Genomic DNA, 27,864 nt, shown 5'->3' with positions numbered 1-27,864 from the left:
AGACAACTTCAGTGAATATCTTTTTTTTTCTTTTTTAATTAATAACTTCTTAGTTCAGGAAAAAAATAAATCACAAAAGAGAACTGGAAGAACTACTCTCCACCTTCTTTATAAAAGAACTTTCTCAAAGACAGAGACTACATACGTTGTTCACCACTATGTCAAACCCTATCATAATAACCTTGTTTTTTACAACACCTATTCTACCACATCTCATGCTCAGCTTCCAAATATCTCTTATAAAGGAGGTGGGGGTGTGCTTTAGACAGGTTAAAAATATGCTGCACCTTTACAGTATTTAAACAATTACACCAAGCATAGTTCATACATTTATCACATTAACTATCACCTGGTAACCATACATTTAAAAAGGTCTAATGTATAGAGTATGTAATACCCATGACAGATACTCTTACTTACTTAAGAGCATATAAAGATCAGGATTTATTCACCCTCCCCATCTGCAAGTTAATTTCTCATCTCTTCCTGGTACAATATAAATGACAAAAAAATCCCTTCATTCCATTGCACTACCGCAACCCTATATGCATAGAAAGGCAGATTAATTATCTGTAACAGGGAAAAGGAAGAGAGGTTTATAAAAGGAATTTGAAGAACCTCTACTGCACAGGTAGTTTAGATGTTAGGTACATGAGTTTTGTTGTTTGGAGTTTTTTCCCAATTTTTTTTTCTTAAAGTCACGTAATACATCCCTATACAAACATAACTTGAGTAAGTGCAAGTGAGGTTGTACATAGTACTGTAGACACATTATTCTTGACCAACAAAAAAAATTCAGCACAAGAGGCTTGAACACTAGCACAGTGACAAGTCTATGCTGAAAGCCCATCTGGGGTGTGGGAAGTGGTGAATGAGAATGCAAAGCACATTTCTGCATATAATGTGCAAAGGCTTGATCTCCACAACTGCACTCAATTTGCTACATGCACAGCCAGAGATGAAAGTGAGATCAAAACCAGCTGGGAATGGTTGTCCTGAGAAGATACAATAACCATTAAAAAAAATCTAAACATAAAATACAAATACAGAAGCAACAGAACATTGTTAATAATACTAAAAGACAGAAACACACTGTTGTTTTTAAAAGAAGTTTCAAGTATTATTCCAGATCCAATTTCAATCCTACTCACAGGAGAAAATGCCCAGAGATTAGGAAGAGAAGTCCACACCAAAGTGTATTTTTAATAGCATATGGGCATGGTCAACAGACCCATCCTTGCGACAGCTATTTTAAAAAATAAAAATCTAAACAGAAATGCATCATTCTAATTAGCATTCATATTAAGATGTGCATTACTGGAAATAGCTGTTTAATTCACTGACACCAGTAGACACAATGTGCTGCATCATTTGTGCTCCATTATATCACAAGATATTGTGTGTACACTTTTAACATCAAAGTATAAATCCTGCTCATAAAATAAGGCATACTTAAAAACAACATGGTATCTACAGAGGTAACTTTGTATGCTTTCTTCTCATTCTGTTTCACTCTTCTAGGTATGATGAAAAAGAAAAATTGGTCCCAGTTGAGGTTTGTCAACATTAGCTACCAGATTATGATGAAACAGATCAGATCATTTCAGTTGGTGGGGTGGGGGTGTTGGGATTGATTTATTTTTTTTAAGGATGCTTAGGACATTTCCTGAATGAGCTCTGCAGAAGGCGTGAAAATAAACTCTCTATATTTTACATCAGTGACACCAGTGTTCCCCTTCATCATCCCTATCCCTATCCAGAAATGCCTCCATATTGCTACAATTTGTCCAAACTGAATTATTTTCTGTAAGATTGTTCCTTCCAGTAAAGCTGCTATATTCTGTTTTAAATTATAGCTTTTTCTACATTTTCACCAGTGTATGCATGCTAAAGAACAGCTGCATGGCAGAGGTACATATTTAGCATACAGTATCAAACCAAAAAGAAATTAAAAAAAAAATGAACCAGTGTGTCCTACTGGCTGCTCTGTCAAAAGCACTGTTTGGTCTTCTGATATAAAACACTACAGAAGTAATATTAGCAGAAGTCTGTTCTGCTTCAAGTATTACCCCAACTTTAAATGTGATTTTCAAATTTTTGTGCAATCATTTTTGTAATTTAATGTGAATAAAAACATCAACATGACTAAACTAAAAAAAGAAACTGTACTACTTCCACTATAACACCGCACATATGGTAGAAGCTTTAAGTTGAAACGGCTGTTTAATGGACGGAATTATTTTTTTTAAAGTGAATAGCAACGTGGTTTCTAGCCCAAATGCAATGGGTAGCGACAAAATATCAGACTACCGCAAAATGCAGTTACAAATATACACTGACAATTTCCTTCTTAAATATTAATGGCTCTTGAAATATCCATCAGATACTTTTACAAAACTTTTCTATTTTAAGTCTAAGGATTTTTCTTAGTTTCTTCACAAGTAGTGCAAATACACTCCTTATTCTTAGGTCTTCCCAAGATATGGCTGGTTTTTGTGTATGTGATTTCTGTTTGTGTTCTTCACTGAAGTGATACAGGGACACTGTAGTCATGAGGATGGAATGCAATGCTTGCTGGACTTTCTTGGAAAAAAAAAGTCTACCTTATTCATGTACAGCTGTAAAATTCTACAAATTAAAAAGTTCACACCAGATTACCTGATGCAAAAGTTATTGATTCCCTGCTACGGGGGAACTGAGAAGATCCCCTGAAACCTTAAACTGTACAAGCAGTGTAACAAGTTTTTGTCCCCTCTCTACGGACTACAAGTATTCAGTTCTTGAATCGTGTTTGTTCACAAATGTGATTGAATTTCCTGAAATAAAACAAAACAAAACAAAACAAGTTCTCAGAAGTCAGGCAACAAAAACAAGTCAGCATCTTTCACAGGGTATTTTAAATGTTAAACAGTTTAAAGCAGAACATTAACCTGTTCAGATCATACTCTACTACCATGTTATCTGTAACAGGATTTTCAACATCTCTCCTGCCTAACCTGTGTTAGTTTTACTATGCACACAGAAAACCTGTTATCAAAAGCATTCCTCTATACTTCTGCATACTTCAAACCCAGAAGACAATTAAACCAGGAATCAGTGAATTAATTTTTCCCTGTAAGACATTAGTAATTTTTAGTAGACAACATTATACAAGTCACTAGGAACTAGAATTAACCAGGCTAATAATACATTTCAACATAAACATGTTCTTTCACTAGCTTGGAATCTTCTTCTGGAAAGAAAAAGAAGTCTTTCTCATTCTGTATTATTTAGGTTTTATGGGAATGGCAAGCCTGTCTTCATGAGTTAAATAGATAACACAGTTTTACATGAGGCACTTCTTTCTACTTCTCAAAAACATCTCACTATTCATTCTTTGTTCTTCTCTTACTTGGGTTATGTGTCCCCTGATACATAACTGAAACAGGAGCTTGGGTGTTAAGTGTGTATATACCTATACATGTGGAAGAGATGATGCAAGAGACCATGACTTTTCTCTCTCTTGCTAAATTGGATCAAAGATTAGAAAGAAACCTTGCTTGCATAACCAAACTACTTAGCAAAACAGTTTAGCTCATTTAAAAAAACCATAACTGGATATCTAGGAGTGGTATGACAGGATTGTTTGCTTTTATAGATTTTAGGAAGTAAGAGCAGCAGCCAGTAAAGTTCTAGGAACAGCTAATGCTTGAAAGGAAAACAAAAACAAAAAACAAACAAACAAACAAACAAAAAACCCCCAAAAAGTAAAAAGAAGAAAAAAAGGAAAAAATCCTGAGTCATTTCTATTCTAGATGGAATTATCCACCACAATATGAACAAAGACGACTGGTAAGTACTTTGATACTGAATTAACTCTCTAACATTTCAAAACAAAATCTCCTCTGGGAACATAGACAGTCATGTAATGTGAAATTACAGATAGCAGTGGTACTTTGAATTACATCTGCAATTTAAATCCCAAATTATTTTTGAAAGTTATTTGGTAAAACCCTCTGAATTTGTAAGAGACTGGGGATGAATATTTTACAAGTCTTTCTTATGATCTGCTTGCCTGAGCTGTACAGACTGGTTATTTTCAACCCATAGTACCTGAAATATTAAAGGAATTATGCTAAGTGTGTATGTTCATTGCAGCATTAGAAAGATACTGCAGAATCTACTATTCATTAAAGCAATTTCTCAATAAGGGGTAACAGCTCCTCTATCTTAAATTGCACTGAGAATTTAAGAGAATTATTCATAAAGCAAGGATTTTTCTACCCTCCCTGGAACCAGTTAGGTCTTAAGCATATAAGTTTTGTTTTGTTTTACAAGTCTTCAATATTTGTCTTACCACACATGCATCTTTTTGTAATAATGAAATTACATTGGTTATCAGTGGCCCTGATTTTTTTTTAATCAAGAACCTTGATTTAATTTGGATGGACATTTGTCATGAATAACCAGATACCAGGAGTCCATGTCCCCTAGACGTATTAAAACACTCGAGAAGTAGAGCATTAATCTCTTTTCAGGCTCAGTATATTATCTTCACCATATGCCAGATTGTTTGGGTCAGAGTCTTAAGACCTAGAAACTCCTCAAAATCAGGAACTGCTAAGCCACACCAGGTTCCTGATGTTACATGTTCCAAACTTCTCTTGCTTCTTTTGTTGCAAATTATTTCCACCAATTTATCCCTTCAAAGTATGTTGCACTTCACTAGAAGAGTCTCTCATAGTTTCAAACGGAAATGCCGCAGGGCTAATTATTGTATATACAGTAATTTTAAGAAGCACCCAGACATGAGCAAATGAGAAGCTGCTTCAGCGGGAGAAGAATAGGAATGAAGCAGGGAGTTGTGGGTGGAAAACAAGACTCAGGAAGTGTCAGCAACGGGTTACATCAACTTACAAGTGCTAGTGGCACCTTTCTGACATGCACAAAAGGCTCATTTCAAAGTTGTGTTAAAATCAAAAATGACACCACCCCACCCCCCACCCCCCCAAAGCTCACCCAATTTTGCTTACACTGCAACAGTGTTACTCATGCAATTTCTGGCACTTCAAAGGTGGTTTTTTTTGGTTGTTGTTGTTTTTTAAATAGAAACAAACCCCAAACCACTTTCTAAACTGTGTAACTTACATGGCATGATGTGCTTTGACCTGAGTTCGACAGTTGCGCCCCCAGTAGCAATCAGGACGTGATGTGACAGTCACTACAAAAAGAGCAAATGAAATGCTACATATATTACAGCCATCATTAAATAAGATGATGCAGATGATTAAGCCACTGCTAATGGTGGTTACTCATCAGAGCAGGCTTTGTAGAGAAACAAGACATGATTGGCAAGAAATGATTGTAAACTATATTGGTTCACCTTTCTAGAAGCAAAGCAAACACTTAGTGAAGGACAAAAAATTCATTCTGAGTATTAGGCTCACGCTGACTTACTAAGAAAGAATTTGGTTCTCAGTGCTGTTAACTGAAATTTTACCACTTTGTTTAATGGAGATGGACTTTACAGTTTAAGACACTGGGCAGATGTCTAGATATATTTCCATATGAAAGAAAAATTTATTAATTTGGGTAGAGTTTGTTGGTTTCCCCCCACTTTATAACTCAGCTGTCCAGCAGGCCGTTGCAGTAAAATGAAAAGCAATACTAAGGAGGAACAAGGTAGACTGACTGTCTCTCATTATGCACAGCAGCAGAAGCAGAGTTCTCAACAGTTAAAGACAGGGAAGTTGTTGCTAACAACAGCAACTAGATGGACAAAAGTAATCTTTAAAAGTAGACTGTTGGAAGAGCTTCTGTTCCCAACAGATTTAGGATTGAAGGAGGCACAGTTGCTTGCATGCTATTTTATTCTAAAACTGTAAATGCAAACAGATTTAGAATTAATTTATGAAAACATTCTTGTTCCAAGTTGAGAGCTGGTAAAATGTGAAATTGTTCAAGTGGTGCATCATTTTATATATTTAAATGGGAAAAGAAATTACATTACAGCAGCTAGTTTCTGTTGAGTATATTCTGGATTTTACTGAATTCCTCTTTTCACCATGCAGATATATTTATTCAAGGGATGAGAAATCATACTGAAATTAAAGATTCCATTAGGGAGTCTGACAATAACTATATGCAAACTCAGCAGCTGACTAGTAAAGCAATCAGCATAAGACATTAGCCCTGCAAAGAGGTTTGCACTGGGCTACATGAAGGTGCTAAAAAAACCAAGGATAAAACTGACTTTAACTCTTTAAATGACTTTTCCCCCTTACTGTGTGAAGCAATCCCCACCTGGCAATTCAGCAACAGGAATATTCTGCCTGTACTGGTAGGCAAGTTCTCGAAAGCTGCGAAGGCCACAACAGTAGCAAAGCACTGTGTTCCCAGTAATTCTGTAATCTGGGGAGAAAATCAGGTTGTACGTAATGTCAGTGTAAGCCTTGAGAAATCAGATTTAACAAAAATGTCATGATGTGACTGGTTATATACACAGAACTTCAAACCTCTTGATAATATTACTGAGTTATATATAAACAAAGAGTTACAGATGCACAAAAATGAACACATACCTGACAACATGAAAACTCCTCTTTGAAGAGCTAAGAGGCTTTCGTTTAACATATTTTTCCATGTCAGACCCCTGGATGCCAGGTAATCCTGAAAAGAGCAATTTAAGTGTTTAATCTAGAAAAACCTCCAACATTAAAGAGTGACCAAGCCATTTACCCTGAAATATTTCCAAATCTAGATCTAACCAGGTTTTCAAAATGGGTTGATGTTGATTACCAAGTAAAAATTAAATATCTTTAACTTAATTAGCATGATACTTTCAGATCACCAATAAAACCTTCCACTCAGTATCTTTTTTTCAGAAGATCCCCACTTTTGCCAAAAGAATGCAAATGGATTCATTTCAGTCACATTCTCATTTACCTTAAATCAAGATTTCATCCAGTTTACCTAATTTAGATAACCCTGTTATGGTATGGGCAAAATATTTTCCATATAACCTAGGGTGAAGTTTAACTTGTCTGTGAAAAAATATTTAACAAGCCTTGTTTTCCTGGGATATTTTTAGCAAATTATTTTTCTCTTAATTAATATTTTGGATGTTACACTTTAGACTGTAGAAACTGCTTCCCTAACAAATACTTCATACAAGTAAAATTCTTTTATGATTTAATAACCAAACACATCTGAATTCTACAGTGTGTCTATCAGTCATTTATACTCAAATACAGAAGTTATGCCTAGAATTTTGGCCTTCTCGGCCCCTGTCAGACATACACATTGGAGAAATTAAACATCAGGATTGCATGAAAGTGCTTTTTCTGTTGTTTTTGTTAATTTGGGTGGTATGGGAAGAGCTAATGCTAAATGGAATGCATCTCTCAAATACGATGCCCTCTTACACAGAGACTGAAAGTGCCGAATTATCACCTCAAAATACTTCTAATCTAGACACAGTAACTATAACTTTGGTCCAGTTGAACATTTAGGGCTCATTAAATTTGCCTTTCAGAATCAGGTGTGGCAAGTGACACAATGCTGCCACTGTAACTGTTAGGCAGCACACCACTAATTTCACATGTGAGTACACCTTAAACTTTGTACATTTATTATTATGCATCACACATAATGATTTTTGAACATACCTTTAGGATATCTGACTCGTAGTGGTTGTTATTTAGGACTCCGTCTAAACACTTATCACCAAGATTTATTTCTAATCAGAAAAAGAAGAAAAGTTAATATTTCTTCCCCTAATCCCATGGCCCTCATACATTTTCTAAAGGTTCTTCTATTTCCTGAAATCACGTGCACAGATTCACATAAGCACCAATTATACGACTGCATTCAACATATGCTAAAGCATGTGATATATAGCTTCCAGTGGCAAAGACATTGAGAATTTACAATTTCACCTTTAGTCCACAAACACTACTACTCATCTGCACAAATTAACAGTGCTATTAAAGCATATTCCATTAGCTTCAAACTCCAGCCAAGTCATTTCAACTGTTCTAATTTATTTTTAAAAAATGTCTAAAACCTTGAGTTTCAGAAGTCTGCATGTTTAAGAGGGTAAGGTTCTTTCCTAATCAGTTAACATCAGATGTTCAGTGCTCTTGCATTGATTTGTATGATTCTCTTCCTATGCTGAAATACACCATAATTCATTTTATACGGGAAAGCACTGTGCTCAACAAGTGTAGTTTTCAAGCCCAATATGGTATGAAGACAAGAAGTTAAATCCCCTCAAAGTTAAAACACATACCACTCAAGAATTTTTTGTTTGTGATGTGAGGACACAGCCTTTGTTTCCTTTTGCATGACTGTGCTACAAACTAATCTATTATATTTCTTAAATTACCTAAAGTTCAAGACAGACAGACATTATTGCAAAGTGAGCAGGCTCATAAGAAACAGATTATTCCACAATACCACAGAATGGTGCCAAACAGCCAAAACATGCCATCCGAGTGCAGCCCCAGTATAAGTGACAGAAGGGTTGCAGACAAACTGTACCTGTAAAATAACAAAGAAAACCCCTGTAAAGACCTGCACACAACAAAACTCAACAGTTATTGTTCCTATAAACCAATAAATATAGAGCTCTGATAAACTTGGTTAAAAAAAGTACAACTTTCTCATTTAAGATATATTCTATAGAGGAATAATAAATTTTATAAAGGAAGATTCTTTCATGTTGTCACTACAAAAGTCAGATAAAGAATATTCAAATAAGGAACACTCTTCAAAGTAAACTTAAGTTTAATCAAAAATAATGAGAGATTTAGTTCTGTAGCCAAGACTAAAAAAAAAAGTACACACATTGCTGAGGAGCAACATGAGGATTCTGTTCACGCTCTGCTCTTCGGTCAGGCATTGGCTGAAAGCAGCAGGTGCATATTACATGACTTCCTTGAGCAGGACACACATATTCCTGGACAGCTAGATGAGTTAAAAACAGGAAAAAAGAGGACAGACTGAACAATGTACACAATTGCAATCTGGACTAGGAATCTTAGTGAATATTAGCAACATAAAAATCTGAAAGCAACAAGCAAGCAATATAATTTTTACAAGGATTCTATAAAAGAGCAGAAAAATGGCACTCAGACTTCTAAACTACATAGGTGCCCTGGTTTTGGCTGGGATAGAGTTAATTTTCTTTCTAGTAGCTGGTATATTGCTATGTTTTGGATTCAGCATGAGAATAATGTTGATTACACACCCATGTTTTCAGTTGTTGCCAACTAGTTTTTAGACTAGGTCAAGGACTTTTCAGCTTCTCATGCCCAGCCAGCAAGAAGGCTGGAGGGGCACAAGAAGCTGAGAGGGGACACAGCCAGGGCAGCTGACCCCAACTGGCCAAAGTGGTATTCCATACCATGTGACGTCATGCCCAGTATATAAACTGGGGGGAGTTGGCCTGGGGGGGATCGCTGCTCAGGAACTAACTGGGCATTGGTGAGCAAGTGGTGAGCAACTGCATTGTGCATCACTTGTTTTGTATATTCCAATCCTTTTATTATTATTGTCATTTTAGTATTGTTATTATTATCATTATTAGTTTCTTCCTTTCTGTTCTATTAAGCTGTTCTTACCTCAACCCATGAGTTTTACCTTTTTCCTTCTGATTCCCTCCCCCATCCTACTGGGTGGGGGGGAAGTGAGTGAGCGGCTGCTTGGTGCTCAGTTGTTGGCTGGGGTTAAACCATGACAGTAGGTGTGTAAAATATTTCAATATGTAGAACAGTTTAAGAACTATCAAGCATCAGTAATCTATTTTAGACAACCACAGAAAAACCATAGTCAAATCTCATGATACTTGCAGACACCTATGTGAAGTGGTGTTACTTTCGCAGTACTGCAAGAGTGAGCTTCCTTGGTTCATAGCGAATGTATGAGTTGTAGTATTTTAGTATCACACTACTGAGAAGATTTCATGATGCTGACCTGCAGGGAAGTTGGCAGATGTAGATGGCGCATCTCCCAGTGCTTGCATTCCTCCCGCTTCTGTCTCTTGGCCTGTGCCAGGCAGAGTTGGAACAGAGTGTCTTCGATACCCTGGGCACTGTCTGCATACTATATATGGTTGACTGAAAGAATAAAATAAGGTCATAGGAAATCACACCCAAAAAATGCAAATATAACTCATATCCCTATGCTAGACAGGGTTGGTCATACTTTCAAAGTTTAAATTTGGAATTTCTTCATCCAGTAACATACGGAAGTTTACATAGCTTGGTACCTCACAGCTGTGAAGACTGCTGTGGTTGTAACAGATAAAATCTTTGTATTTCGTAGTATTCCTCAAGCAGTTAAAAAAAAAAAAAAAAAAAAAGAAAAGAAAAACGGAGCAGTGCGACTGGAAGCGAGATGAACAAGAAAGAGAGGAACAAAGCTGGAACAATTATCTACATGAAGAGTTCTTGTGTTCCCCTCTAGACAAACAGCAAAAAATGTTTGCTGTTGGAAATAAAAAGGAGATACTTTGGTGCCTGGGAATCCTTAGGTCAAGCATCAGCTGCTTCAGTACCATACACCTGGTGAAAGCAACATTCCAGACACATAAGCAAGCACAATCATTGCAGCTGCACTCATAGGGTCATGGACTGCTTTATCTCCTGAGAAGAGGTTAGCCAAAAACCTGTTTTCTCTAAAGCAACAGTCAATTTGTAACTGGAAAAGGTAATTTCACATATCTCACATGAAGCTGTTGCACAATTCAGGGTAGAAATGTTGGTCATAAACTGAATCTTGCTGGACTTCTAGGAAGTTCTAATTTTAATTACTTTGTGCTGACTGCTTAGGGTTCAGTAGGATGGCCAGTAGAATTGCCAAGATAATTACTGGTAAGAATGAACTTACCTGAAAACAAAAATAAGATTTGTTCTAGCAATGATCATGGAAACACTATCAGCAATAAGAGTGTTTGTGAAACTATCTCATTTTGTGGGTTTGTGCATCCAAACTAAGTAAATCTAATTAAGCGCACAACTTAGACATACCTGATATCTGAAGATTCACTATCTACATCTGACAATTCCAATAAATCTTCAGAACTTCCTTCCTCGTCTGAAAAAGATCTCCGCACCTTAGGTTGCAACATGTCTTGAGTAATTTTGTTTCTAGCATCCATGCTACGTACATCATCTTCATTACGACATTTATCTGGTATGAGAACCAAATTCAAATTTCAAGAGAAAAGAACACCTCACATCCCTTATCCCAACCCTACTTTATTAACACTGTTACGATTATTGTGTTTTCATTTTCATAAAACTTATTTTGGATAACAAAGCTCTAGAAGATCTTAGTTAAATTCCCCTATCTGTTAATGGAAGTGTAGTATCAGGCAACTTAACTTTTATTTTCAAGAGGCCATGGTCGAAGTTAATTAAATCCATATTCAAATATATTTTTCAGAAGTAGCGGAATTTAGGTGGCCTAATCAGCCAGTGTGCCCTATTTGATAAAACTGATATCCTTCTCATGATTAAGTAGCAAAATAAAATTAAGAATTCTTAGCATACTCAGTATTAAATCACCTTCAATTCTCACCCAGTATTTTAAATATTACAACAAGTTATTATGTCATAGTAAATGAACTTGTTTTCTTACAGCCATGTCAGAGAAAACAGCAGACTAAAACATACATAGAAATTCAACAGACAGCAGTTTGTGCATACATCAATTATGCAGCTAACCTGTGAAATACATCAGATTCTGTTACACACACTGTTGAACTTGCCTGGATGCTGAATCAGATAAGCTTCAACCAAGTTGTTCAATATGTGATTTTTACAAATACGTTCTACTGGACAGCGACAAGTTGGACATAGAGAAGATCTTTCCATCCATCCTGAGTAGCAGGCAGCACAAAAAGTATGCATACAAGGCTGCAAGCTGGAAAACATAAACATGAAAACAATTAAAGAAATGCAGTCAAAACACAAATCTTTCATTTTTCAGATACATTCATAACATGCAAAAAACTGTTTAGCATTGATTTGACTATATAGACTGGGGGGGGGGGAGGGAAGCAACGGGACTCAGAAGGGCTTATGAAAACCCTAAATATCCTAGCCTCCTCAAACAGTTGTCACTGAACTTCTTATATTATTACCACATGAATACAGCTTTTGTCAATCATACATACCTTACACAGTCATGCAACAGTTCTTGGCAGATAATGCAAGTTAACGTTTCTTCCATCTTATCCGGTTTCACATTTGATGTTTTTGCATCTTCAGAGCCAATTTTAATTATACATTCACTTGGAGCTGCTGGTGAAAGATTTGGACAAGCATCTTCATCTACAAAGACAGAAGATTCCACAGTATGTATTTTTTGAAGCTTTTTAAAATTTATTTTTATTTAAGTGTTAAAAAAAAAAGACCTGAATGATATACACTGATTCACTGTTTACTGGCAATGGTCCCATTAAAGGTTCTTGCTTTACACATAACAGCTTCTGCTACTGAAGACATTACTTTCACTGGACCAGAAATCAAGTCAATAAGAAGGAAGAAACAAATTGAAGGACTGATGACAGCTGACCTGACTCAATTTGGAGGGGGTGTGTGTGGGGTGTGCAGAATGAGAGGTGAGTTCTGCTTTTCTTATTTAATACAATACTAAAACATAAAATAACATTGTGAGGAGGAAAAAGTTACCTATCCCCTACTAACATAACCTTTCAAGACCTTCTAGGTTTGATATGCAGGCATTTTGAATTTATTTCATATTAATAAAGAAAAACAGGCACAGATCCTTATGTTTCTGTTAATCTCACTGGACTTCTATGAAAAATGGACTTAGCTTAAAGTTTCTAATTAGGTTTTTTAAACTAACTTTCAACAATAACATTAAAATAAAACAGTACAGGGTAGGTTGCACAATACTGTAGTAAGTATACTAGCCTCCTTTTAGTTTCTTCTTAGCAGGTTCCAAACTTTCCTCCTCCCCTGTTCTTTGAGAATCTGATTCTGCTTTTTCTTTGTCAGTGATTTCTGAAGTGATTGCAGAAGTTTCAGTATGCACATCCAGCTTTTCATGTTCATCATGCAGTGCTCTTAGACACACAGATTCTAAGATGGGGAAAGCAGGCACAGGAGTGAAAACTAAGGATTGTGATCCTGCAAAATAAAAACAGAAACATGAACGCAGCTACATACAGATATGGGACATGTGAAAACAAAAGGCACTCAAACACTGATGATGCACACACATCAGTCCAAACATCTGAATAGGAAAAAGTGGAGCAAAAAAGCAATGTCCGCATAACTACACTAAATGCATTCTGAGCCAATCTGACTAATTGGAAGGCCTGGGGGAAAAACAAGCTATTAGTTGTGTAACACTACTTAAAATCCCCATTCCTCTTTAAATTGTAGAGTATTTATTCATAAGACTATTATCCACACCAGGTCTTCCTTACAAAGATGCCAGGCAGACGATTTATGCAATATTGATTATACGAAACAGGTCAGGATCACAGCGGAAGGCAAAGCTTTGTTTTCATATGAGCATGTTTAAAAAGTCCCAATAAACTGCTGACAAATGCCATTTGCTAGATAGCCATTCTTGCTCCAGTTCTATTTTAAGAGTTACACAACATTGTGGTATTACACTTGCCAACATAATGCCAACTTACTAGACTAGGCATCCATGTGGTATATTTTGGTGTTAGAGCTCTAGGCAAGGGAAAGGGGACTGGTGATTGGCAGCAGTAACAGTGACAATTAGAGTAGTTTCTCTGAGTGACTGCATGAGCAGAAGCACTCCTATCTACTGACTTTGTTATATGAGCCACATAGATTTGGTAAGTTTTCACCAGTGCTCCACTACAAAACTGTACTGTAAAGATAGAACAGTTTGGGATTTACATGCATTTTCTGCCTCTCTGAGCAGAAGCAATTCTCACAGTTGCCTTACTCATCCACCAGGATTTACCCTGCTTGCTTATAAAGCGAAAGTTAAAATGCACATATCCACCTGGTATTTTCACTAGAACTTTAGAAAGCAAATGCTAAAGACCCAGATACGGGTAAGATATTAATCTGTTAAAATTCAAAACTGGAGTAACAGTTGATGGGATATCAAACTTTAAATACTTGACATAATTCTTACCAGATGTAGAAGGATTATCCTTCTGAACAGATGCAGACTCAATAAAAGAGGTAGAAGAAGCATTAAAGAGGTTAGATGTAGAAGTAGATGGCTGTGGTTCCTCATAGCAAGACTGAGTAGCTGATGGTGATGAGGTAATTTGGGTCTCATCATTACTTCTTCCTGTACTTGAGGTATCTTTGGTCACATGGCATTGGTTTTCTACATTAACTTCTACAGTTGGAAGGGGGGAAAGGAAAGAGAAAGATCTGTGTGACAGTCACGACACCATGGCTTCAAAATTCCAAGGAATCAAACTCTTGAGAGAGGGTTACATTAGTCATTGGAGCTTAGCTCCTCTTCATGGATCTTGAATTACTTCCTTACCTACTGGTTCTTGAGTTGCATCATGTTTTGTGTATAAGGATTCATAAAGATAAGCAACGTCTGAAAGGTTAAAAAATATTGATCAGAATTTTTAAACAAAAATTCTCTAACCTTAATCCCACATAAACAACTTCTATTCACAAGTGGCTGCTTCCCCAAAGTGTCTGACAATCAAAGAGGCAAATGAAGGGTCACCTCTACAGTACAATGTTAATACTCCTACTTAGGAGGCAATTAGGAACAGCACAGCAAGATCTTTTCTTTTCAGGAAACCAGGCAGAGCAGCTTTTGTGTGACGTTTAACTTGTGCCAGCCATAGAACCAGAGGCTTGATTAATTCTTAAACCTAAAATCTGCTCTGTGTCAGAACAAACTATTTTCACTGATACTTGAATGAAAGTTCTTCGAAGCAGCTTATTATTTCTGAACTCACTTCTCAACTTCTTCAATCAATTTTATTCAATTTCTTTGCGAGATGCATGAACTCTCAAAAATAAAGATTAAGACATGCCATAAGTATCTATTAATAAAACCAACTGGATAATATCCCTTTCTTCTCCATCTTACTTCAACATAATACAGTTCCTTGCTTCCCTAACTTGGTACTTTTTCTCATCTCCAGCCACCTAGAAGCAAATAAGACTCCTTAGTTTGTAGCAACCCTTTTTCTGACCAAAAGTTAGATTATTGTCTCCTCCAGAACTACTCAGAATGGCCAAATAGGCATGCCAAATCTAAATTCTCTGTCTTTGAAGATGGAGAAGCTGAAAAAGCAAAAATGGAGGCTTGGTAATACAAATAGTTGTTAACCCAAACAGAAACCAGTGATTCAGTTCATTACAAAGTACCTGGAAAATTCATCTAAGGGAGTTCTTCCGAGTAGCATCAACTGCAATAGTGCCATCTTAGAAAGGATTTGTGAGATAAATAAGCCACACAGACAAATACAGCTTATCACTGCTTCTTGTACCATTTACATCAGACAGCATAAATCTGTCTGATCTGTCTGTATGTAAGTTTATAGCAAATTCATAAAGGAAGAATTTCAGTAGTGAGTATGTATGTATCTAGAATTTTTTAGATTAACAGTTCATATGTTTATTACTGTATGAAAACTGTAAATACAGTCTTGTGTTTTTACATTAAATATCATGCTGTAAATGTATCTAATACTTCATTCTTCCATCTCCCAGTACATCCAACTGTCTTCACAATAACAAGGGAGCTTATGACCATATAAAGTCTGTCTCTTCACCTTAAAAGTTCCACTTCAGAGTTATCAAATACAGTAACAAGAACTAACATTTAAAATGTCTTTTTCATCTAAAGTCTTTTCCAGAAAGAGAGTGCTCTCTACTAAAATTTAAATATTACACATTTCACACCTAAAAGAAGAATTGCATGCTAGTGGGCAGAGTAGTCGGCAGGGGCACAACAATACATATGTAAAAACAGAGTTTGCCCATTCCCTCTCTCCCCCCTATTTATCAAAGTTGAACCCATCTGTTATTTCATAAAAATGAGCAATTAAATTCTTTCTGTAAATCTTTTCAGTCAGCATTGGATTTAATGAACCTGTATAACTGAATGAAATGAAATGGTATGAAATGAAAAGGTATGAAATGAAAATTCTGCTGCCTCAATAGTTAGAATTTCCCAAATAATTTATGAACATCTTTAAGACAGATGACAACACAGATAATTCATGAAATCTTTTATTAATTTTGTTCCATTGCAAAAACTGAGCATTTACACCCAAACCTTGGTCCCTGACTTCTACCCAGTTAACACATGAAAGAACATTACTTCCTGTCCAACGATAGCTTGGCTTATTTAAAAAACTTTGAGAAAGGACCTTTATTAATTAAAAAAAAAAAACAAACCAAGCCACCTAATTATGTTATTTCAATTGCATCATCCTAAAAAGAATTATAGGCATGTGAGGCATGATTCTTCTTTAAGACCACACAAATATTTTGCCAATTTTACTAATTCTACTTGCACTATAGGGCTTCCCCCACCTCCCCCCGATTTTACCTGTTCTCTCTTTAAAACAAAGAAACCCAACCCAAAACAAAACAAAAAAGCTTTTGCAGCCTTTCCTTCTGGTGCCAAAAATTGCTTCAATGTGATATAGTAAGTATCACTAACTATCCCAGCAATTTGACTTCTAAAAAAAGCATTGGGCATGTGATCAGGACCCCATTAGTTACCATTCCATGCACTAGTTCTTTCAAAGCTACTTCTAGGCACATTTCAATTTCAGACAGTTGCTCAGACTTGTCCCTGTAAAAACTGGCACATCCATGACCTCTTCTACAGAGACTTGTTTTTAAACATTAGCAAATTATTTGTCTTAAAATGGAATAATTCTGGTTTAATTGTACTGATATTTCTTTTCTCTCATGACTCCAAAAAAATGACTAAGCATGCCATTTAAAAAAATATCATTTACTTACTGTTCTCTGGCTCATTTTTTCTGTAAACAACATAGATCACATCCCCAGTCTGTAAAGGGTATGTCTGCTTCTTCACCACTTTCAGTTTATTAATTACTGTTCCATTAGTACTGTAAAGATAAAGAAAAGATAACTTAGCATAAATGTTTTCATAATTACATAGGAGAAGGAAGGGAAAACACAAGATACTTTTAATGAAGAAAAACTATTGGCTTTCAAAAAAAATGTAAGCCAGGATTAAAAAAAAAAAAAAAAGCCCAGAAACAAATGAAAAATTTCTCCCAAAGACAGAAATGCAGAGCTACTAGGACTTCAAACCTCATTTGCAGCTACTGGTAAAGAGACAGTAGCTGACAGAGAGACAGACAAAAGTTCCCTGACATTTGGCCACTGTCTCAACATAATTAGATAATTGTTTCTCTACAATAATCTCCACCCTTTAAGTATAAACCAGGAAAGGACAATAGGACTCCTATTCAAAAAGTTCTAGCTTATGTTTTCCAATTAACACTGGGAATCTCCTAAGAAATTCTGCGACAAAGGAACTTTTCCTGTAGTCAGGGATGCCACGTGGCATTAATTTTTCCTCCCCTCTTGCTTCAAACAGTAAAAAACTTAAAATTCTGAGGTTACTTAGACTGTTTGAAACTCAAAAGCAAGAAGTTACTAAGGTGGAAAAAGTTATACATAACTAAAAGATGAGTTGGAATGAATTATTTTGATATTGATAAAAACTCCAAGACTCATGGAAGAAATTAAATTGGGGAAGAGGAAGATGCAGAGCATTGCTGTTTAATGGAAGTACCTCCTTCACTATGAGTGATATTTTACACACAAGCTATTAGTGTTTTATAACGAAGTCAAGTTATTCAAGTACTGAATAATTCCAACTCAGTTGCAATAAGCCTCTTTCAGGGCTGCACCATTCTAGAAATTCAGACTTCTGCCATTCAAAATCTCAGCAATTAGTACCAAACATGAACAGAAAATCTGCTTTTTCCCCTCAGCAGAGCAAGCTGCTCCATGAAATACTAGCAAACCTCTGCTGCCACCTCCTGGAGGCCACCACTTGTGCCCAGGACACAACACAGACTTCCTCAAACAGACCAGCTTCTCTCTAGAGGAGAGGGATGGTTATTTAGAAATAAGCACCTTCCCTTCTCGTTATTTTTCTTTTAAAAAGCAACGTGGAAAAATCTCTTATCATGTAGTAACATGAACAGAGAAAGAAAACTAGAACTTTGTACTGTTGACCTTTTTGGACACAAAGTCAAAAGCATTACTTCAAGAAGTCAAAAGGAAAAGTAAGCCCTTTTGAATCACTACAGCACATCTTGATCAAGGTACCCGTTCTCGCTCTTACCTCTGCAAATGCTTTCACTATCTACGTGGTTGAATCAACTAATCCAACATAAATAAGAAGATACAAAAAAATAAAAATGCTACTTTAAACATCAAGAAACAAATGAAAATCTTTGGGTCACATTGATATTTGCTCTGTTAAAGAATCTTCAAGCTTCTCCTATAAGCAAGAAAACTATTTTAAGCTTGCCTTTTTACCTCAGGCATACAGATGTTGACTAGCCTGAAAGACATAAGCATCAAAGAACCAGAACAGAGACATCACTAAAAGAATGCCAAAGTTTAGCAGTTAAGAGGAAAAAAGAATTTTAGTCAGCCTGTTAGAAACTATACTAATTTTAAACTTAACATTCATGTTAGTGATAATATATTAAAAAAGATTATGTCGAAGCACAAATCGCTCCTCCTTCAATTGTCAAAGAAACAGTAAAGCTGACAGCAATCCCTGAGACATAGGAAACATCAAATTTGACCTCCTTTGTTTTCCAGAAGGCAAAACAAAGCATGCATTTCTCATCTGCTCTAAGTGTTTCAGACCTTCTTTTGTAATAAAACAGCTAAACTCAAATAACAATTGCCTCTTACTGAGGTTTAGCTTCTACAGCCAATTCCTAGTCCCAATATTTCACTAAACATAGGGAAAAAATGTCACAACAATGTATTTTATGAAGTTGCTCTGTCATGACTGCCAAGTTCCGAGATGGTTATGAGGGACAATAACTCAAGTGAGGTATTCTTGGGGCGGCAGGGAATCATCACACATCTAGTAACTGCTCATGGTTGGTCTCATAAGGCAAGCTGCAGAAATAGCTACCCAAGACCCTAATTGTCAAATTGACTACAAACAGCCAAATCTTTTAAATTCTGCACAGTTATACAGACTTCAAAGAGAGCTGACTAATGAATTATTTGGTATCCATGGACCCAAATGAAGTAGGAATAAACTGATACCACTTAACACAGAAAACCATAAGCTTTTCTTAAATACATTAGCAAACTGAAGTAGTTGTATTTATACCTCAGCTAATAATCAAAGGTATAAAAAAAAAATCCAGCTACCCCAGATAATTGTATTAGTCTTTCATTTCCAGGTTCAGGCTTTAGCATGAGGCATTTAACAGATATGGTGCCATATCGGATTAATGTTGTGGGTATTTTCTATCCAAACACACATGATAAATCATGAAATCTGTACATTCCTCCAATGTTTCAAATTAAAGTAAGGTCCCCATAAAATAAGCAGAAAGTACAATGAGAATCCCAAATATGAAGGCCATTCATTAGGACTTAATATTGAATCGATATCAACTGGCTGTATAATTTTTTGAGATGGAGAAGAAAAATGGTACTATCAGATATAAATTGTCTGTGTGTAACAATGCCACAAAAGGTCCCAATGTCACTTTTCTAAAGAGTAGAAGAAAAAAAAGTCAGGCCTTGACTCAATTCCAATGTGGTTGATGACTCTACAATTTGATTAATGAACTATACATTACCTTTACTTCCCGATCCCAACTGTTGTGCAGAATTGATGTGAACAGCTACTCTTCACTCAGAACAGGCTTACTTTTGAAGTAGGTCAATGATCTATGTGTTGTAAGATACTTTGGTATCCTCCCAAGAAAAATGCAAGTCTGTTACTTTTTAGTAATTACTAGCATCCATCCAGGAGAAGAATGTAATTTATGGTATAGCTTCTGGGTTCATAGTTTTAATAGTTATCTGCTATTTAAATGCATATTATCCTAAACACACTGTAAACTGAAATGAGCTTTGAATTCTATTTAGTTGCAGAATCCCTTCTGTACTGTGTCATTCTCCATTCCTCTAACATTCACAGAAATAGTTTTGACTGGTAGGGTGAGGAGAATTTAGTAGCAGGAAGGACACCAGCGGCAACTTAAGATCAGCCTCTGATTTACCCACAGAAAGGGAATATCTGCTTGCCTGTCACATGAGTATCAGCCTTGTGTAAATAGTTTCCTGCTCTGAAACATCACTTACTACTTAGAATCCTTAAAAAAAAATTTCCTAGAAGACAAGAAGGTCTTTAAAAAAAATTACCATAGTTGCCTTTAAAATTTCTTTTTCAAAATGGAAAATCTTACAATTGCTTTTACTTAGGGCAAGCCAACTACTGCCTCCACTGCGCTAGGTCAGCTTGTATAATTTCTTTTCTTGCAAGCAGTATAAAGCAACTAGTGCATGGTTTGGAAAATAAAGCAGAAACATACCCAAAAAAAGGGTGAGACTGTGAATATTTTATTGTACTATTTGCTAACTCTTGGCTTTTGTTACTTCCAAACTTCTATTTACTCAATAACTTTGAGCTCTCTACACATTTTCTTTCACCTGAAAATTTATGGTAATTCTTTCCAAAGTAGATCCAAGAACTCATTATGCTACCAGGGAGATAAAAAACAGTGTTGGCTGCCTACATACATTTGATGATATTCTTTGGTTTAGCTACAATATAGAAACAAAGTCCACTCAGTTCAACTGTCCCACACTAGCTGCCTCCTTCAATGCATTCCTCTTCACCAGAAAAATCTGAGCTTGACCACAGCAATGTTTCCAAACTATTTTCCACTTCAGAGAAGAAAAAGCTGACACCGCAGTATTTTTCTGGGATTCAGTAATACCAACTCAAACATTCAGAAATCTTCTTCTTTCAGCCTGCTTGATTTTTTAGAGCTCATCTGATATTCAGCACAAACATTGGAAGACCCAGAAGAACAGACAGTCTTCTTCAAGTAGTCATATCAACCTGTTTAGTCTCTCAATTCAGCAAATGGTAGCCACACTTCATACCAACTCACAGGCAAGCAGAACACATAAAGGATCTTATACTTTTTTGTTAGATACATAGAAGTTGTCCTGGTTTTGGCTGGGATAGAGTTAATTTTCTTTCTAGTAGCTGTATAGCATTAATGTTTTGGATTCAGTATGAGAATGTTGGTAACACACTGATGTTTTCAGTTGTTGCTAAGTAGTGTTCAGACTAAGTCAAGGATTTTTCAACTTCTCATGCCCCAGCAGCAAGAAGGCTGGAGGGGCACAAGAAGCTGAGAGGGGACACAGCCAGGGCAGCTGACCCCAACTGGCCAAAGTGGTATTCCATACCATGTGACGTCATGCCCAGTATATAAATGGGGCGGAGTTGGCCTGGGGGGGATCGCTGCTCGGGAACTACATGGGCATTGGTTGGCAAGTGGTGAGCAATTGCATTGTGCATCACTTGTTTTGTATATTCCAATCCTTTTATTACTATTGTAATTTCATTATTGTTATTATTATCATTATTAGCTTCTTCCTTCCTTTTCTATTAAGCTGTTCTTACCTCAACCCACAAGTTTTACCTTTTTCCTTCTGATTCCCTCCCCCATCCTACTGGGTGCAGGGGGAGTGAGCAAGCAGCTGTGTGGTGCTTAGTTGCTGGTTGGGGTTAAACCACGATGAAATGTAACATGCATAAGCAGCTAATTGGTAGTACTCAATAGGTGCAGCCTTTCTATTACACTACCATTGTAACAAGCCCCACCTTTTCATGAATATATCATATAGAAAATTAACTTTATTTTGGCTTTGCTAGTTTTCTGCTGGTTGCACCTTCTGCCTCAAGGGGGGGTGTAGGAAGAAAAAAAAAAAAAGCAGCTATGTTTCTGCATCATTCACAGTTTCTTTAGCTTGTATTATCATGACCTTGGTCTAAACCAATTCTACCAGCTACATGCAACTGAAACTAGGGACGGTTTCTCAAGCTTCTATTTATAACTAAGCTCCAAGACTGCCATGATAGGCAAACATGGCCTTATTTGCTGTTTGAAACGTCTTGAAATTTGAGATAACGTTCGAGAATGACAATTATAAGCCACTTCCTAGACATCCTAGCTAGGCCTGATATTCTTCCCTAAAATTTAGCATTCTATCCCACAGCTTCTGGGAGTATAAGCCCTCCAGGGATGTATCCAGGGACCTATCCTGGTTATTTTTTCTAGCTACAACCTAGAAGTAGAGAAGAAATAAACCCTCATCAAGCTTGCAGATGACATCAAAGCAGGGGCAGAGCTGGGCCGCCATTCAGAGGCACTTAGGCAGGCTAGAGGAATGGGCTGACAGGATCATGACATTCAACAAGGACAAACCTTAAGTCCTGCACCTGAGATGGAATAACCACCTGCAACAGTACAGGCTAGAGACCAACCAGTGAGGGTTGTTGTGTATCTTATGACTAAGCATAACATCATACCCCTTGGACTTATGCCTAGGCTTGTCAGCAGCATGCCCTGGCAGTGATGAAGGCCTACAGCACACTTGGCTGTATTAACAGGGATGTAGTCAGAAACTCAAGTGAAGTGATTATTATTCCTCTTTACTTGGAACTCATTAGTCCACATCTAAAATATTACATTTAGTTTTAGGCCACCTAGTATAAGAAAGGTCTTGATAAACTAGAGCAAGTCCAGCAGATAGCCACTGACGTGGCCAGAGGGATGGGGCACAAGACCTACGAGCTAAGGGGCTAGGGAAACCAGGCTTATTTTGCCTGGGAGAAGAAGGTTTGGTGAGCAGGGGACCTTATAGCAGCCTTCCAGTACCTATGAGGAAGTTACCAAAAAGACAGAGACAGGTTCTTTACTGAGGTGACAAAGGTCATAAATTGAAACAAGGAAGATTCAAATGGATGCGACGAAAAAAAAACCAAAAAAAACCCCAAACCCAAAACACTGTGAGGATAATTAAGGTCTGGAATAAGAGCCCCAAGAGGCTACAGAATCTCTGTCCTTAGAGGTTTTCAAGACCTGACTAGAGAAAGCCTAAACAACCTAGCCCAAATTCAGTGGTCTAAGTTCAAACTCTGTCAAAGATGGGCAAAGTGACCTCCTGAGGTCTCTTCCAACCTGAATAATTCTGTATGTTCTGTTTAACTTGAGGAAATAAAATAAATGCATAGGCCATGTAAATATCTGGAAGCAAGTTCCTCACCCTGAAAGACTCCTTTTAATATCAACATAGCTACTAATTGATCAAGAGGCAGAAAAGTAGCAGAGGTGCAAAAACTCTGCTGAAAGAAAATCATCAACTAAAGCTCATACATTCTGCCAGTGCTCCCAAAAAATGTGCGTGCGATTCAATTAGACAGTTCAAAGGTTTTTCAGAATATTCTTGGAGGGATTTTTGTCAAAAGCTCAGCAGGTATTTGATACTAACCCTGAGCTACCAGAACAATATATTTAATTGCATTCTGGTATTTTGGAACAGGGATTCGGCATGATACCCTTCAATACCTCAAACATGAAATTTCCTCTTGATGTATGTACATCAATATATTTTGAAGCATCTTCTTTGTCTTTGGGCAAAATGCCTTCCAGACATGAAAAACGGGGGGGAGCAGGCAGAAAAGTATTATTTGTTTCTTTACTGACTGCAATAACCTGGCAGAAAAAGAATGTGGTTTACAGAAGCATTTCAAAATGTCACAGAGCTCTTGAAATGTAATAAACTAGAAGCTTTTGGCAATCTTAGACAAAAAATCCTGTCAAAAATGAAGCAGATGAAAATTTGAAGAGGGTTACAATCTCCTCCTAAGAAACACCTTTCCATTCAAATTCCTATCTCAAATTTTATACGGGAAACCAGAAAACAAACTAAAATCCATTGGAAACTACCTACAATCCCTGCAGTGCTATTTGTACTCCCACAGTAGTCTTAGAACTCTACAGGAAATAGTCTCACCAGTATAGCAAGTTCACTGGCCTTCAGTATATGAAGAAGTATGTAATTAACTTTATATGCTAAAAGTAGTTCCACTAAATTAGCTTAGCTTTTTAACAGTAGTTCCAGTGAAGTATGTGCTAATACCTTTCTACATTAAGAGCTTTAGTTCTCACACCCCTAATTTAACATAGAAACACCCAGAAAAGAAAATAATCATTCTGATTAAACAAAAAACCCAAAACAAAATATCAATAGTAGAAATCTAGCAAACATCTTTTATTATTAAATTAGACTGAATAGGCTCTAATCTCCATCTGACACGCCCACCACAACTGCTAGATTACTACAGTACTTATGCTCTACAGACTATGGATATTTTGAATACCAGAAAGATGTCTAACAAGTACAGATTTTTACTCCACATCTGTTTTATGCTTTGAGATGATCACTGCAGGTATTTTCTTCCCTACACAGGTGCCTGAAATGAGGCACACTCATGCTTAGAGCTTTTAAGAATGCTGGCATCATTTTTTTCGTAAGACTAAAGAAATTTGCTACAGAACTATTACATCAACAGTATTTTTCATCCTGTAGACTATGAATTCCTCTGTAGAGAAAAAAATATTTAGAAAGAGCCAAAAAAACCCCAAACCTAGATTAAAAGCGGGGAAAAAAAAGACACAAAAAATAGAAGGATTTACTATTGATGCCTCGAGCAATACACAAGATTTTACTTCACAGACTAAAAGGAAGGGTAGAAGTTCACAGAAGAACAAACCTTGTATCTTCCAATGACACTTGACCAGATTCTTCATCCACTATGATTTTACAGTGATCTCCAGACACCAACTTGTTGCCAGGGAAAGATAAGTCACATCCTTAAAAAGAAAGCAGATTTTCCAGTGTGCTTAAAAATACACATTACACAGACAGATCAGCATTCTGCATGGCTATAAATGCACAACAAACTGACTCATGTACATCTGCAATAGTTCAAAACTTCTACTGGCATATAGGCAGCAACACTGCCTAGTATGTGATACATAAATTCAAGCAGTGAGATAGCCCCATGTGCTGATATAAGCTTATTTCAACCATTTCAAGATGTTTTAGTACCCTTTCCTCCCGCCAGTCCTAGCCCTTACAGATGAAAATCAAATCACAATTACTCTGTTCTAAAGTGGGACATAGATAAATTCACACATATTAGAAGTGTTCGATCTAAATTCTAGAGGCATACATCACAGAGCACCCAGCTCTTCTTCCACATCATTGTAACACTGTTTCACATTGGATTTAACTTCTGCTTCATTCTGCTATACTGGCAGGAACTAGTAGGAACCAACAGCTGATAAATAAAAGAGTATCACTGTTCTATATTAAAGGGTTTTTCTTTTTTTTTTTTGTTTTTAAATAGGGAAATTTTCCTCATCTCTGTTGACAGCACCATTATGTTAATAAAACTGAAGGGAGATTAAAAATCCAGGACTAAGATTTAGGGATATACAGAAGTGTAATGACAAAGTTACCGTGATAGAAACCTTCCTACCTACAACTCCAGGGCTCTGAGCAAATCTAGTATTTTTATTTCACTTTAACATCGAATGTTCAAGACAATGCTCAAGGTTCCCCACTACCTTCTCTCACAAATGACTCAAAGTACTTGCTTACACAAAAGTTATAATTAACAAACATGATTCACTTCCATCTATTCACGCTGTGGGTGCACTGTATCTCAGCCTGCAAGAACAACGTATCCAGAAGGAAAGTAGTAGCTACCACACATACTGGTGACAGTTTATCACTAGTCTACTCCTAATATTCAAGGAACAATCAACAGCTACGGAATTAACTGCTGCCACACAACTTGTAACGCTAGGAAGCCCACTGAAAGCGAGTGGACTAAATTTTATTCAGGAGCATGCCAACGTTTCCATTCTATTCTACAGAGTTAGACTTTCACATGGGAGCAGGAAGGACAAAATGCTCTAAACGAGCATTTCTAATGTTCCTGAAGATTTTCTAAGTAATACTTATGACGCAAAGCTTAGTATTCTTGTAACCACTCATTTTATTAATCTATTAGCGAACAGTTATGGAAGCAATAGAACATGCAAAAGCTCATCTTTTTTCTGCAAGACAACCCTCAACTAGACCTCAGTTTGAAGAATTTACCTACAGCTTAGATAATGAGAAACAATCTAAATGTATATTACCAAATGTAAATAGACAAAACATTTTTTCCTACAATACATTATCTTAATTTCTCATAGAGCTATAGCATCTGGTGTTTGTTCGAGACTATTTACAGAATGTGACTGGTCAGTCAAACAGCTTGAACTGATGAACAGGAAACTGAAAATTAGTGCTGTCAGGGCAGAGTACAAAAAATTAAAACACTGCAATGATTGTTTTAAATACAGTAAGCATGAAATCCTTTAAAATAAAGGCAAGTAGTAAAAGCCCTAGACTCTGGGACTAAAGCTTTCAAATCCACCCTCAGAGAAACTTTCAGTACTTGTTGGCAATCTTTATATGGCCAGAAGAATTAAGGGCTTTTATGTGGGCGTTTTCTTTTCTATGAAGCACAAGCATTTTGCATTGCAGTTCCAACTTATTTTAACCACAGAAACAAAATGAGAACGTAAACAGGACGGATACACAGAAACTCTTCTGAATCAACAATCGTTTTTTCTTATTTGTACAACCTGCCATAGACCACCTAAAAGGCATATTCGCTTTCAAACGTGCACAAGTCCCAAGTCGGTAAAAAAGAAAAAGGTCAGCGCAAAACTTCCTCTTCACACAGAGCCAAGTGGTAAATTAGGAATAAGGGACCGCCTGGCAAGCACCTCCAACAGTTGAAAGCACCAAACCCAACTAGATTCGGTCCACCTTCCGATGTTTTAAAGGCCAGGAGGGGGGATCGCTGCTGTGCCCCGAACACCGCCCTACGCCAACGCAGCGTGTCCCTGTCCCACCTTTCTTCCGACCAATTGTCCATTCTCTTTTCAGCAGCAAGACGTGCGGCTCTGCCTCATCAGCACCCAGCCGGATCAGCTTCCCCCAGGGCTGCTGCTGCCGCTGGCTCTGCTCGCCTCCCTCCGAGTGCTCCATTTGGATTCACATCTGGCAAAAACAAACAAAGCGAACCCCAACCCCACCATCACACCGCACCCGGGGGGGAGAGGGCTCGCTCGGGGCTGCCAGCCCCCTCCCCTCCCGGGGGCCGGGCCCTGCGCGCCGCAGCCCCTCACCCCCCCGGGGGCTCCCCCGGCCCCTGCCCTGCCCGCTTCCTTTTGTGTGGAGTTGGAAAGCCCTCCCCCTAGGCCACTCGCCCCCCCTTCCCGCAGCCAGCCCACTCCCTTCCCTGCGCCCCCCACCCCGCAGGGCCGCTCCCCGCCTGAGGGGGATCGGGCTGGAGGTGGGGGGGGGACGGGGCACGGCCTCCCTCCGCTCACTTCTCTCCCCAACTTTCCGCCCTCCGCCCCCAGCGGGCCCCGCTCCCCCGGCGGAGAGGGGCGGCGAGGGGAGGGCAGGGGGTGCCGCGCCCCCCGCTTCCCCCCCCCCCCCCCCCCCCCCCCATCCCCGGCCGCCTCCGCCCGCCCCCTCCGGCCCGGCGCCCCCTCCCCTCGGCGCCAGCCCTTACACCCAGTCCCGCGGCCGAGGCGGCTCCTGTCAACAGACATTGCCACCATCAGCTGATCAGGGCTGGGCAGGGCCAGGCCTGCCATTGGAGGCGGCGCACGGCGGCCATCGACGACGCACCGGGGGGAGAGGCGGGCCTTCCGGCGCCCACCACCGAGCCGCGCCAGCTAGAGCGGCG

At 37.9% G+C, this 27,864-nt stretch overlaps 1 protein-coding gene across 4 annotated transcripts; it reads right to left on the bottom strand.

Annotated features, from left to right (window-relative positions):
• On the bottom strand, positions 1-27,825 carry CHFR (checkpoint with forkhead and ring finger domains). 4 transcript variants are annotated; one of them, XM_075041503.1, is made up of 18 exons: positions 27,688-27,793; positions 27,020-27,167; positions 24,817-24,916; positions 16,959-17,068; positions 14,500-14,559; positions 14,134-14,346; positions 12,924-13,091; positions 12,161-12,317; positions 11,753-11,907; positions 11,010-11,172; positions 9,955-10,097; positions 8,827-8,946; positions 8,437-8,520; positions 7,647-7,717; positions 6,561-6,648; positions 6,283-6,390; positions 5,128-5,200; positions 1-2,816 (listed from the first exon to the last, which is right to left on the bottom strand). In XM_075041503.1, exons 2-18 carry the CDS (start codon positions 27,153-27,155, stop codon positions 2,774-2,776), a joined length of 1,992 nt encoding a protein of 663 aa, XP_074897604.1. In that variant the 5' UTR covers positions 27,156-27,167; positions 27,688-27,793; the 3' UTR covers positions 1-2,773. The 4 variants fall into 4 exon arrangements, with proteins under 4 accessions (XP_074897604.1, XP_074897603.1, XP_074897601.1 ...); XM_075041502.1 differs by lacking the exon at positions 27,688-27,793 and adding an exon at positions 27,807-27,825 and having other exon boundaries at positions 2-2,816; positions 12,924-13,139; XM_075041500.1 differs by having other exon boundaries at positions 2-2,816; positions 12,924-13,139.
• Between the last annotated feature and the right edge of the window lie 39 nt (positions 27,826-27,864).

This window comes from Buteo buteo, chromosome 11 (assembly GCF_964188355.1).
Source record: "Buteo buteo chromosome 11, bButBut1.hap1.1, whole genome shotgun sequence".
Lineage (NCBI taxonomy): Eukaryota > Metazoa > Chordata > Aves > Accipitriformes > Accipitridae > Buteo > Buteo buteo.
The sequence above is the reverse complement of the archived record's forward strand: the minus strand, read 5'-3'. Positions and strand labels throughout refer to the sequence as shown.

Excerpts from the sequence above, each read along its gene's own strand:
- CHFR (XM_075041502.1), bottom strand. The coding sequence starts at position 27,155 with ATGGAGCACTCGGAGGGAGGCGAGCAGAGCCAGCGGCAGCAGCAGCCC. Across the intron at positions 12,318-12,923 it reads TAAGAAGAAACTAAAAGGAG|ATGAAGATGCTTGTCCAAAT; the intron begins GCTAGTATACTT and ends CTGTCTTTGTAG. Across the intron at positions 8,947-9,954 it reads ATCTGCCAACTTCCCTGCAG|CTGTCCAGGAATATGTGTGT; the intron begins GTCAGCATCATG and ends TAACTCATCTAG.